The 13,348-nt window shown below is 32.7% G+C and overlaps 3 protein-coding genes across 3 annotated transcripts; 2 read left to right on the top strand and 1 right to left on the bottom strand.

The window, feature by feature from the left end:
• Window positions 1-3,026: 3,026 nt before the first annotated feature.
• LOC126739713 (secretion-regulating guanine nucleotide exchange factor-like) lies at window positions 3,027-4,634 on the top strand. Its single transcript, XM_050445508.1, has 2 exons — window positions 3,027-3,356; window positions 3,419-4,634. Exons 1-2 carry the CDS (start codon window positions 3,339-3,341, stop codon window positions 4,493-4,495), a joined length of 1,095 nt encoding a protein of 364 aa, XP_050301465.1. The 5' UTR covers window positions 3,027-3,338; the 3' UTR covers window positions 4,496-4,634.
• A 37-nt stretch (window positions 4,635-4,671) lies between these two features.
• LOC126739714 (CBY1-interacting BAR domain-containing protein 1) lies at window positions 4,672-11,209 on the top strand. Its single transcript, XM_050445509.1, has 5 exons — window positions 4,672-4,773; window positions 9,131-9,393; window positions 9,456-9,604; window positions 9,765-9,989; window positions 10,611-11,209. The coding sequence occupies exons 1-5, from the start codon at window positions 4,709-4,711 to the stop codon at window positions 10,926-10,928; spliced, it is 1,020 nt and encodes a 339-aa protein (XP_050301466.1). The 5' UTR covers window positions 4,672-4,708; the 3' UTR covers window positions 10,929-11,209.
• Window positions 11,210-12,317: 1,108 nt separating this feature from the next.
• LOC126739381 (heat shock factor-binding protein 1) lies at window positions 12,318-13,252 on the bottom strand. Its single transcript, XM_050445037.1, has 3 exons — window positions 13,094-13,252; window positions 12,765-12,881; window positions 12,318-12,708 (listed from the first exon to the last, which is right to left on the bottom strand). The coding sequence occupies exons 2-3, from the start codon at window positions 12,861-12,863 to the stop codon at window positions 12,553-12,555; spliced, it is 255 nt and encodes an 84-aa protein (XP_050300994.1). The 5' UTR covers window positions 12,864-12,881; window positions 13,094-13,252; the 3' UTR covers window positions 12,318-12,552.
• Between the last annotated feature and the right edge of the window lie 96 nt (window positions 13,253-13,348).

The raw sequence follows: 13,348 nt of genomic DNA, 5'->3' as shown, positions 1-13,348 counted from the left end.
TGGGTTCCATAGAACCAATTATGGTAAAAACTCTTTTTTGGTGAGATCTCTAGATTTTTTGGATCGGGAGGAGAGGCTAGATGTTTTTGGCAATTCATATGGGTCTTTTAAGGGTAGTTTAATGAAAATTTTGAATACTTAGTATTGTTCAATTAATATTTTTAATTATTATGTTGTTTGATGGGTAAACCAAGTGAGAATTTATGTGCCTAATCTATTGGTTAATACAAAGATATATTTTTTTTGTTTATTTACTTTAGAGTCTTTTTTTTTAGTTAAGTAATTTAACTCTTAATAGTTTAAGTAAGGATTATTAATTATTAACATAACTGTATTTTATAATTTATTTTTTTTTGTAATGGGGGTTTCCCTTTTAATAAAAAAAAAATAATAATAATGTAAAGTAACTCTTTATTAAGCAATTCTGATATAGGTAATTGTTAGTTAATTGCTTTTGACGAATTCTACAAGATGTTAAAATTACTTAACTGTGAAAACACACTATACAGGGTGAGTTTTTTAAAGTGTTAGAATGCGATATGTCAAAAACGGCTGCAAATTTTTTTTTGACATTTTGGTGACATTTCAAGTATACCGGGGGGCACTTTTTGTGATATTTTTGACATTTGTCCCTTCACCCCCCTAAGAGGGGGGGAGGGTCACTTCCTTATTTTAAATGGAATGACGTGTTTTTTATTCTTAAATACGAATCTACATAAAATATGAAGTCTGTTTACAAAAAATTTTTAAAATTGCTCTGCTGGTTACGGAATTATGATCAAAAATGTTTTGATTAAATTTAAAAATAATTCGAATTTTTTACCATAATAACAGCCGGTTGCCATGGAAATCCTACTGTTTATTTTACTAGTATGGATGGAAATGAAAATTCTAGTAACAGTAGGATTTCCATGGCAACATAACAAGCAGTGTCACATAAAAATTTTGACGTGTTATTAACAAGTAAATTAATTAGTAACAAGAGGATGCAGTAGTGTGGGCCGAGAGGTTTCCGGATATTCCAAAATCTCATATGGCCTTTAAGAGACTGGAGACCAGAAGTCGTATGACTGGTAGTCTAAAAAGTAAACGACGAAATCGGATTAAAACGCAAACAGATGAAAATAAAGCAGTTGCTGTATTAGGAGGAGTAGCTATTGATCCTCAAATCAGTACCAGGCGGCTTGCTTTAGATGCTGGAATTAGTCAATCATCAATTATAACAATTCTGCACCGGTACAAGTTTCATCCTTACCACATTACACTTCATCAAGAGCTTTACGGACATGATTTTGAGAATCGCATTAATTTTTGCACTTGGATTTCAACAAAAATGCGTGAAAATAACCATTTTTTGAGAAACGTTATTTTTTCTGATGAGGCTTCTTTTAATAATTGCGGGCAGGTAAGATTTAACTTAATTAAATTAGAACATATTCAAGTTTTGGTTGTTTGTTTTTCTAAAAGGTAAACAGGCACAACATGCATTACTGGGCAGCAAATAATCCTCACTGAATGAGAACTGTACCAAATCAACATCCCTGGTCTGTGAACGTATGGTGTAGTATTTTCGAGGATAGAGTTATTGGTCCGCATTTTTTCCAAGGTCATTTAAATGGACAGGTCTACACAGATTTTTTAAGAAATCAGTTATCTCGTCTACTAAACCAAAATTTAAATCCTAACGTATGGTTTCAGCAGGACGGAGCTCCACCCCATTATGCCATACAGACCCGTACTTATTTAAATGAGATTTTTGAAAACAGGTGGATTGGTCGAGGTGATCCTGTCAACTGGCCTGCTCGTTCGCCAGATTTGACCCCCCTTGACTTTTTTTTATGGGGATTTATAAAAGACAAAGTAATGGCTAGTGCTCCTACAACTGCAGAGGACATGAAGAACAGGATTCGTTTTGCTTGTTCATTAGTGACACCAGCAATGTTACAGCGGGTACGAAACTCATGTCAAGAAAGGATAAGAAAGTTTTTGGAAGTCGAAGGCGGTCACTTCGAACAGCTCCTTAGGCATAATACATAGACGATAAATAGTTAAAAAGTAGGAAATAATTTGTTTTTATTGTAGTAGAATATTCGAATTATTTTTAAATTTAATCAAAACATTTTTGATCATAATTCCGTAACCAGCAGAGCAATTTTAAAAATTTTTTGTAAACAGACTTCATATTTTATGTAGATTCGTATTTAAGAATAAAAAACACGTCATTCCATTTAAAATAAGGAAGTGACCCTCCCCCCCTTTTAGGGGGGTGAAGGGACAAATGTCAAAAATATCACAAAAAGTGCCCCCAGTATACTTGAAATGTCACCAAAATGTCAAAAAAAAAATTTGCAGCCGTTTTTGACATATCGCATTGTAACACTTTAAAAAACTCACCCTGTATATGTGGAACCTAACCTTGCACGATCGTGTGTAGAGGTCCTTAGGTTAACCAATATGACAGCTGTCAGGTCTGAAGTAAAGAGTGAGGCAAAATGCAAGCGAGATTTAGGCTCAAGCGCAACGGAATAATATATAGCAGTTAAGGGAAATTTAATAATAATGATAGACTAATCAAAAATTAAATATGAAATCTTAGAAATAATATTATATGATGCAAAATTAATAGTAGGAGAGTAGAGAATATTTTATATATACAATTTTCAATATTTTTATTGTTTATTTATTTTTATTTTATTTTATTATTTTTTTATACAATTGTCGCAAATTTCACATTTATGTCTAAATAAATTCTTTTCTCTTTCAAAGATAGGTCTGGAAAGGAGTTGAACTTCGAATCAGAGCATCCCATCTTGCAATTTTTTATTAAGCAGCAAATAAATAATTTGCATGATTGTAATTAATTTGCTTCATAATAAAATGCTGAACAATATCAGTGCCGGTTATCCGCTAGCGTAGCATGTTGTCATCCTTGTGTTTTGCACCTCGACAAAAAGAGAAAAAACATAATCCAGTTCACTTTGATTGGTTCACAAAAAACCAGGGTGGCCAACATATTTTCTATAAAAAAATAAATAGATTCCCTGGTCTATTGTTTTCGTCAGTGATTAGTGAATCCCTGCTCCCGTGTTTGAGTTATACAGATTTTACGACGTTTTCACCGATTTTCGCGAATTTCGATCCTAGAAACGATCCATTTTTTACCGGTTTACCTGAGAAAACCGGTCAAATCATTTCAATCGCGATACGGTTTTCAAAACGTTACAACTCGACATCTTTTTTTTGATTAGAGTGGAACCTAACCTTACTGTTTTTTTAGACAGGACGCGTGCATATTTTTCACATCAAGACGGATCGTTTTAAATATTTCTGGTTTTATCATGACTCTTTATGCTTGGGTAAGTCTAATCAGCCTCCCAGCAATCAATTTCCATTGTAAACCATTTATAATTTACCTTAGGGTGCCAATAGCTATGGTCAATTGGGTCTAGGGCACAAGTCTGAAGAGGAGGTCAGCCCCAGAGAAGTTCCACTGAAGGGCAGCGAGTTAAGAGCGGAAGACATCGTTTCGATAGCGGGAGGTGCGGGGCATACCTTAATCCTCTCATCCACGGGATTAGTTTATTGTTGTGGCTGGAATTCCAAAGGCCAGCTGGGTCTCTCTGATGACACCTTGAAACTCACCCAGATTGAAATACTGAAGGAATTTAAAATAGTTGAGATCTCTTGTGGCTGGGACTTTAGTGCTGCTGTATCAGAATGTGGCAAGCAATTTGTTTGGGGTAATAACCAGCACACCCAGTTGGGTTTGTCAAAGAGCATAACCTGTACAGGAATACCATCAAGACTGCAAGTATCTCAAAAATTGGCTACAGGTTTTAAGAAAGTGAGTTGTGGCTTGCGTCATTCTGCAATAATAACCAAAGAAGGAGGTCTTTTGGTTGCTGGAACTGGAGCCAAAGGTCAGTTAGGACTGGGTGATAATTTTGATGATAACAATTATTTGAGTATTACAAGGGTCCCAGATTTGGAGGATGTCATCAGTGTTGCCAGTGGCCAACATCACACTTTGGCCCTGAGGGAAAATGGAACAATATTAAGTTGGGGGGAAAACAAGTTCGGTCAGTTGGGTGTAGACCCTAATGTGGCAAACAGTTTTATTCCTTTAGAAGTTTTCCATCATGATGGTTTGGAGAGTGTATATGCTGGCTGGACCCACAGTGCAGCCCTCACTAAAAATGGAGAAGTCTTTACATGGGGCAGAGACACTTATGGCCAATTAGGGTCAGAGAGGGATGTACCATATAAGCCTGAAAAAATTCCCACTTTAAGTAACATAAGGCAGCTGAGTGTGGGCTCGGAACATAACTTGGCAGTGTCTAGAGATAACAAGCTCTACGCTTGGGGGTGGAATGAACATGGTAGCTGCGGTACTGGTGATAAAAAAGATGTCAGGATACCCATTCAGATCTTGAAAAATAAAACTGTGAGATGTGCATATGCTTGTACTGGAAGCTCCTTTGCAGTCATTGAATAGTGTAGTTTTAGTATAATGTTTAATTTTTTTTTAATATAATTTTTCATTGTTCATAAGTATTTTTATAAAAATAAGATATGTAATTATTACTTTGTCAATGCATTATTTTTATAATAAATAAGAACTTGTGCATGCTTTATTATTGATTTACTTTCCCTTAAGTTGCTATGATGATTTCATGTTTATGTTTGTATTGTGAACTTTGAAAGGTCAATGACAACAGAAAGGACATACTATTTGTTTAAAATGTTAAACTCTTTTAGACCAAAAAGCAATTGGTAAGTGAATATATTCATTATTTTTCTAGTTCAGTAAGTCTTTATTTAAAAAAATCCACAAGCTTTGTTAGATTTGCAGATATCAATCATTACAGACTCAAAATACAGACAAATTTTATATTCCTTTCACTCATTAATCTCAGGTACAGGATGGCCCTCTGATATTACCTCTCTGAGGATTTTTAACCTACTGCCAAACCATTTTAAAAATGATAAAAGTCATTCATTTTCAAAAGGTCATTAATGACTGCTAGCTGACCATCTATTCTACTCATTGACGAAGTTTCTTAATTAGGATTTTTTTAAAAATTTTAATGTAATTTAAAGATTTTCTTTTTCATACTTTGTATATTTTACCTGACATATTACTTGCCAAAATACAAACAGGCATATTTCTCTCCTCTTTTATATTAGGGAACATATTTATTCGATAAAAGCTTTTGACTACCAAGTCTAGTCTTGATAGTATTTAGGGGAAATACACAGTAGAAGAAAATCTTTATAGATAGAAACAAGGACTTCCACAAGTTTTATTTTTACCAATTACCAACAATTGTTTTATTTTTTTAATTAATTCTGTTTGTGTTTTTATATATAATTTTTTGATTTATGTAAGCAAATTCTCCTGTACTTTCAACTCTCTGGGGCCTAAATTCTATAAGCTTTTAGCAAATAATATAAGTGTTTAATAAAACATTTTGCTAAAAAAGTAGACAATTTATAGTATCTTGAATATAGGTAGGACATTGAGGTTGCTCTACTGCTATCTATCCTGTTGTTTACAACAATCAATTTCTATCTATTACTATGAATATCAAACGTGCATTTATTTATGGGGGATTTGTACTGTTGACTTGTTTTGATATTCATTGAAAATTGCTTTATCATTTTTGACCTCTTCAAGTTTTTTTAGTAGTTAGTAGGTAAAAGATATTAGAAATTATAATTTAATATTTACCTAGATGCACAGCATTTGAAAAAAAGGGTGTACAAATTACCAGTTTTGTCATAATTAACATTTTTCATAATGCAACAGTTAAACAAACCCACAAAAATAACTCTCAACAAATCCCAAATAGTATTCTATTACCAATAAGAATCATCAAAGTTTTGCTCAAAAAAGTGGACAATATATTTTTTTCAATCTAGAGCTTTATTTGTTCAAATTAGAAAATTGTTGCATGTTAAGATAAAGAAAAAAAATTTGTCAAAGTCGATCGAATATTAGAGACTACAACATGGCCCTGCTAAAAATTAAAAATAACCATAATATATGTATGCTGTTCTGATAATAGTTTTAATTTAACATGTTTTGAAAAAGCCTCCGGAACACAAGCATTCACCGTCGAAGGCAATAGTTGTTCCACATAGTATAAGCAAAGTTTACAGAATAGAATCGATTTTAATGAAATTTGGTAGACACATTTAGAGGGTCATTCTAATGATCTCCAGTGATTTTCAACCTTCTCTGTGTCATAGGGATTTTTTTAAATTTTTATCCCCCTCCTGCTCTTGGTAATTTTTCAAAAATTTTGAAAGTTTGCATACGAGAGCACCAACTATCAAAATTTCAGCCAAATCGAAGAATACGTTTTTGAGAAAATCCAAAAGAACTATCCTATTATCCTCCATGCCCCCCTTTTAATAATTTTTTAATACATTTCCCTTCCTACACCCACTAATCGATACCGTGCCAAATTTCAACGTTCTACTTGTTTCACTATCCCCGTTATACCCAAAAAACCAAAACACTTCATAAGCCACCCCAAAATCCCCCCTTTTGAATTTTTTTTTCACTATAGTGAATGACTCCTATTTGTAGAGGGGCCACTACAAGTAGTGGACCCACCATTTTAAGACCCTAAACGCACTCCTTCACCTAGAAAAGTCAATTTTAAACCCTAAACTATCCCCCCTAATCCTCCTTGAGAATTTTATCAAAAGTTGCCCCTTCCCACCCACTAACAGTCTGCAAAATTTCATTATTCCACCATAATTACAAACCCCAATAGAAGAAAAACACTTTCGAACCTCCTCACACCTCCTCTATTAATCACCACCCTATTTTTATTGAAAATTTCATTAAAATCCATTAATAATTTCACTCTAATACGTATCGCGAGCCAAACTCTATTCTGTAAACTTTGATGTAAGCTGCAAGAAATGCAAAAGATCTCTGAAAAGGTGAAGTCCGATGCTGGGGTAAAAGAAAATGTTCTGTGATCCTGGTATTATGAGAATATGGCTATAATTATAATTATAGTAGTAGTGAAAATGCTTCTTGTTCGATAATTATTGCAAATTGCTTCATAATTTTTTTTCTCACTTAACTTTTTTTAAAAACTGTTTAATAATTATATAATTTTATAAATGACTATTAAAAATAAATTTTAGGTTTACCTAAATGTACAGCATCTGTATGGAAAGAAAGGGTGTATAAAATACAAATTACCAGGTTTTTTATAATTAGTATTTTTCACAATGCAACAGCTAAAAAAACTCAACATAAATCTCAAATAATATTCTGAAAGGAGAAAGTAAAAAAGATAAGGCATCCAATACATAATGTTAACCAAACCTAATTAAGAATTTAGATAAATCTCCTTCACAATTGTCAACAATGATTAATATTAAATTCTTAACTGATTTATTAAACTTATTAGTTCAAATATTTCTGGATAGTACTTTTTTCACACTCCCTACAGTGCATGGAACTCGCGAATAGAGCAACAAACTAACACATAATAAAGTTCTAACATTTACCACAGTTCTATTGAAAAAATTGTTGCCTGTGATACAAGTGTATATAAGACTTTTTAAGAATTATTTTTAAAATTTCCTTCTGTACCATTTGGAGCATTATAGTATCCTATATACCTGCAAATATCCTATTTTTTTGCTAAAATGATTATTCGTGACCTCAAAATTGGATTGCAATAAATCTGGCACCGAGGCCTTAGACTATTTGAAAATAACAGAGATGACAATTTTTAAATTATAATAACAAGAGCGTTAACAATTTGGATATTTTTTTTAGCTGTCCCCGTTTTTCCACAAAGTCTTTATTAGGTTACGATACACACCCCTTTCATTTGTCTTTTCAAACGCAGTTTTTGGTATAGAATAAATAATGTTTTTATACACTGGCAAACTGGAGAGTCCTGTTTTTTATCGTACGTGCATAGTTAGGCGTGTCTTTCGTTTCTTCTTATATTATACTCATGATAGTCTTTTTTTGCGAGTAGAAATGGTTTTTAGAGATCGTTTTATATTTTTTAATATCAAATATGCAATATGCATATTATTCCATTTTAAATTATTATCAATAGTTCCATAGATAATTTATATTTGAAACCATCGATTACAATTTTTAATCTTAATATAGTGAATAACCGATTGTTTCAGTATTTAACAATCCAATATAACTGGTTTTTTGAACATTTAAAGTTAATTGCGATGCATCAATATCCATTTTTATACATTTATAATTACGCTTTGTGTTCGTTTTTTTACTGTAAACCATTAAGGTTCCATCAAATACAAAGAAAAGTTGATTGATTTTTCAGTACAACGTACATCATGACACCCAGAACTTTCCCCTGTGAAGTTCGAATATATGATATGGAATTCTATTTCTTCGGATAGGGCAAGATGGAGTCACTCAAAGGGCCGATTGAAACATTTCTACTTTTATTGTTTTTTGCCTCTCAGAACAACTGAATATTAAATTCATACATTCATTTCAAGTACATACAGATGTTTCAGAATCTATAGGTAGGTACACTGAGAAAAATGCAATCTTTAGATATCTCATTTAAAAATATCTCAATAAAGATCAACGAATATCTAATTACCACAACACAGGTTAATGTGGCTAATAGATACATATTAATAAAGTGTCAAACGCAAAAATATAGATCACTTAGATTTAAGTTTTGACCATCTTAAAAGAACTAAATATCACAACAAATTAAACTTAATAAGTCACTATTTCATAAATTATTTTAAGGCCAGCAGTAGACATCTTAATTGTGGTCGATATACGATCTTATTAAATCTCGTCTCAATAATCAGTAATAAATATGCATTGACCACCTTTAGATATCTTACTGATCTTAACAAATTGGTCTATTTAACTTTCGGATTTCACGCATTCGGGTTGAAAAGAGGCGATAAAAAATCCGCAATTATCTGTTCATTTTTGGACATAAATGCGATCATTAGTAGATAGATCAACGGGGGAGTATATTCCTTATAGAAATAGCTGTCGAAGATTTATTTAAAAAATTGAAAATATATTTGATTTCGCTTCAATAATCTCTCCAAAAAACTGAAAAACACTTTTGGCATTTTTCAGTGAAGAAGAAGCAAAATTCCTGCATGACCGCATTCAACTTGTGGAAAAACACTTGGCAGATATATGCGACACTTTTGGCCAATATGCTAGAAAAGCAGCTAGAATCCGCGACAAAGGGGATGAAGTAGCTAAAAGCGTTCTGGCATATTCCAGCAATGAAAGCATTAACAAATCCTTGTCGGTTGGATTGGAAAATTTTGCTGATTGTGTTTCTACTTTAAGTGATTATGGTGATGCTAGAACTCAGGCTTTAGAGATGAGAGGTATATAGCAGAAAAATTGGGAAATATTATTTATCTTCAGTTTTTTTTTATATCTGATGTAGTTGTGGGGGAGCTTTCACGTTATGAAGATATTTGCAAACGTGCAAGGGAAGAAGTCAAAGACATTTTCGCTGCTAGAGAACGAGAGGTGCAACGAAAACGCCAACTGGATAGGATCAGAGACAGAAACCCCAGGAATAGACAACAGATTGTAAATATATAAACAGTACAGGAATATTTTTCATCATTGCTCTATCTATAGCTATAAGGGTTTCAACAAGTAGTGTTTAAAGCAAACATTAGGTGCAAATATGAGAAATACCTCTGTTGCGCGTGCAAAAATCTGTTGAGATTTGAATTCTTTCTTTTAGTCACAAGCTGAAACTGAATTAGTAAAAGCTACTGCAGAACTCTCCAAAACGGTGCACCATATTGAGGAAAAAGCTTCTACTTTTGAAAGGCAAAAACTGCATGATGTGAAGTCTGTACTTTTGGATTTTATTAGTATTGAAATGGGGTATCATGCCAGAGCCTTGGAGGTACTTACCAAAGCTTATGCATCTGTGGATGGAATTGACGAAAGCGCTGATTTGGAAGTAAGTAAAAGATTATTAAGTACTTTTTAATATGCTTTAAATAATAATTTGTCTGTATTATTTAAAGGACTTTCAAGCTATGCAAGGAAAAATGGACTTGGTAAATACTGAAATACTGTTTAGGTGTTTTGTAATGTGAGCACATCAAATCGCATTTGTTTGATCTCTTGGGGAAACGTAAAAGATCTATTTTAAGTATAATTTTAAATGCCTGTTGTAAATGTCAATAAAATTTGTCATTCTATGGGGATATTCTAGGAATATTTAGTTCTAGTAAGGCACCGACTGGAAAAATCAAGGTGAAAATAAGTTCTCTTTTTCACCTCTGCCTGATATATGATTTTACGTATCAGGCAGTAGTCAAAAAATATATCAGAATATTCTTATATTAAGAAAGAAAATAGTTTTTGTTTGCGCATATTGCACAATTTGCATAGATGCTCAAAGGTGAAATAAGACTCTACTCACATTAATATAGGGGTTGCACTTGAAGATGTATTTAAGGATATTTCATTTTGCTAATTTTCTTTCAACAAAACACAAATGTTCACAAAGTAATTTATCAATTTACAAGGAATTCAAACAACAGATTTTCTTTACATCTCAATATGTATATTTCAGGAATTCAAAAAATCTTTGCGCCTCCCGGGCACTATTCACCGTCATTCCCCGGGACCCCGAAGCTCCCTATTCCGATCAACTCAATCCCTGGGCTCTCTAGGAGCGATTTTCTCTTCGTCCCATAACAAAAAGATACCGGGGATCACCCATTCCAAAGAGAGGCTAAACAAAAGTGAAGAAACATTGGATTCTATGAAGCACGAAATGCCGGATAGTATGGACGAATTGTCCGATAGCGTAGAGGAAAGTAGTAGCGAGGACAAGTCTGAGGACAGTCAGCCTGTTAGGAGAAAACCCCACAAAAAAGGGACGAAATAGGGGGGATCAGCACTCAAGAATCTTATAGGTTTAAATTATTATTATATGTTCCAAGAAATCTTGGGTAATTAATACAGTGTTTTAAACCAATACCTAGAATTGCTTGTATGTAGATTAAATTGATCGGTTTTACTCATACCTTTGGAAATATGAATATTAAAAATAGATAAAATAGAAGCTCACCAAACAGGAATGCAAATAGTGGAAAATAGGGTGAATTTGAATTTAATAAAGAACTTGGAAATGAATTGAAACTAGAAATATAGTTTCAATAGAATTAATGATGTGTTTTCTTATTGGCCTACCTTGGTTGAGTTTTTCATGTAACAAAGCTTTTCTCCATCTAGTGGTTAGATTAAAAAAAGTTCACAGCTGTGTAGATTTATGTAAGGCGTTTGATCTTGTTTGTCATAAAAAAATATTGCGAAAGTTGAAAAACATGGCGTTTAAAGGTGTAACATTACACCTTTTAGAGGGTTATTTGTGATATAGGGCTCAGTATGTAATAAATGGTAACCAGAAAAGTTCAGTACTTAGGAATCCTTCTGGAGCACCCTAAGGCTCTCTCTGTCCTGGGGCCACTTTTGTATTGAGTTTGAGAATGGTTTACAGGCACAGTAATACATTTACAGAGCACAGTTGAACTTACTGAAACTAAATATTGACAAGACTCAGTAATAAGGCAAAAAAACTAAATTGTAAATATGATGAATATTAAAATTATTATAAGCTTATTTTAGATTTTAGAAATAAAAGAAAAGCTTATCCCAAGAACTTGAGCCATTTACAGATGTAAACATTTCCTAAGTTTAAATACAAAATAGCTAACACCTATGATTCTCAGATATCCCTCATCTGTGTGCCTGTGTGGGACCCGTGTGCCAGTACAAATTTTGAAAAATTGAAGATTAGTTTGGAAAGAAATACTAAAAAGTTTGTTTAACATAGAACATTAAATAAACAAATGATTTATCAAATATTAAACAGTGTAAGTTATTCTATAAAATCAAAAATGGTCAATACAAAAACCAACAGTAATGTAATTTATTTAAATCACACCAGTACAACCTTAGGAACTGTGAAGATATCTTGAAATAAGAACAAATGTAGCTTTACACAATCCAATAACAGAAGACTTTTAACCATTTAATTCTCTTCCAACAATAATTAAAAGCCGACAAACTTTTGCTAAGTTTAAAAATTGAGTTATGATACATTTTAGTGGCTAGGCTCTAAGATCACATTTATTTCTTTAAATTCTTCAATACTAGTACTTTCAGTACTGTTTAGAAGGATGATTGTCAATTATCATTCTTCGGAAAAACTTCTTATTTAACTTTGTCCAAAACTGTATTAAATTAAAAATGATGTAGGGAACTGAAATACCCATTCATTAAAAAATAACACAAATATATTTCCTTAAAAAAGGCTGACTTGCATGTTATGACTAAATAATAGTTTACAGTTTATTATTTGGTCTTATTATACAGAAGCAGTGGATAAATATGTTAAATTGGACTAAAAACTAAACATGTCTTACATAAATAACTTAAAAACTTAACCGAGAACATTTTTGTTAAAATATCCCTGTTGTATCACCTGGTGATACATACTGATATGGGGTTTACTTATCAGGTCCTTCTACACCCGCTTGGGTCATTAAATCACCAATATTCTTCTCCAAGTCATCTATTCGGGTCCCCATTTCATCAATTCTAGTTAAAATTTGGTCAGACATATTTTGAAATTTGTCTTGTATAGTTTGTAGTAAACTTTGGACCTACAGTACATAAAAAATTCTCTTCATAATCAAAGTAAATAATGAAAATATCTTACATATTGTGTTAATTCCTGTACATTTTTTGGATCAGCTGCATTGGCACTACCATAGGTATCAGACTCATTGTTCATCATATCGTCCTTTACATCAACCATACTGGATCACCAAGGATTCTGAAATAGGTATAGAGAATAGTAAAAAATTGTTTTGTCGAAAAATATGCCTTGCGGAGGCTGGCACTGGCAAAAGGGCTGATCAAACTAATGATTTTATTATTTGTAAATCGCGTGACTGGGCGGTATTATAGAATGTTGATTTGTTATAAAAACATTCCTTTTGTGCCTTAAAGGATTTTATTAGTTTATTAGTAAAATGCCTTACAAACCTTTTACTTAATTTAATCCGAGTCCTATGCTTTATAAATAAACTGTCTAGGAATTAAAAATGAAAAAGAAAAAAATGCAGAGGATTATACAAATTGAGAATGTAAACAATTGTCTAGTGTCACTTTCAAGTTTCAATCACATTGACAAGATGACGTCAATATACTTTGACAGATCTTGCCTTTCGCTCAGTGTTGCCAGGTGTGGCGCATTTAAATTTTAAATGGCGTTTCAAATGTTGGGACATGCGGCGGGCG

Source organism: Anthonomus grandis, chromosome 8 (genome assembly GCF_022605725.1).
Source record: "Anthonomus grandis grandis chromosome 8, icAntGran1.3, whole genome shotgun sequence".
In the NCBI taxonomy this organism is placed as follows: domain Eukaryota; kingdom Metazoa; phylum Arthropoda; class Insecta; order Coleoptera; family Curculionidae; genus Anthonomus; species Anthonomus grandis.
Note: the sequence above shows the minus strand (reverse complement) of the source record. Positions and strands in the feature narration are given on the sequence as shown.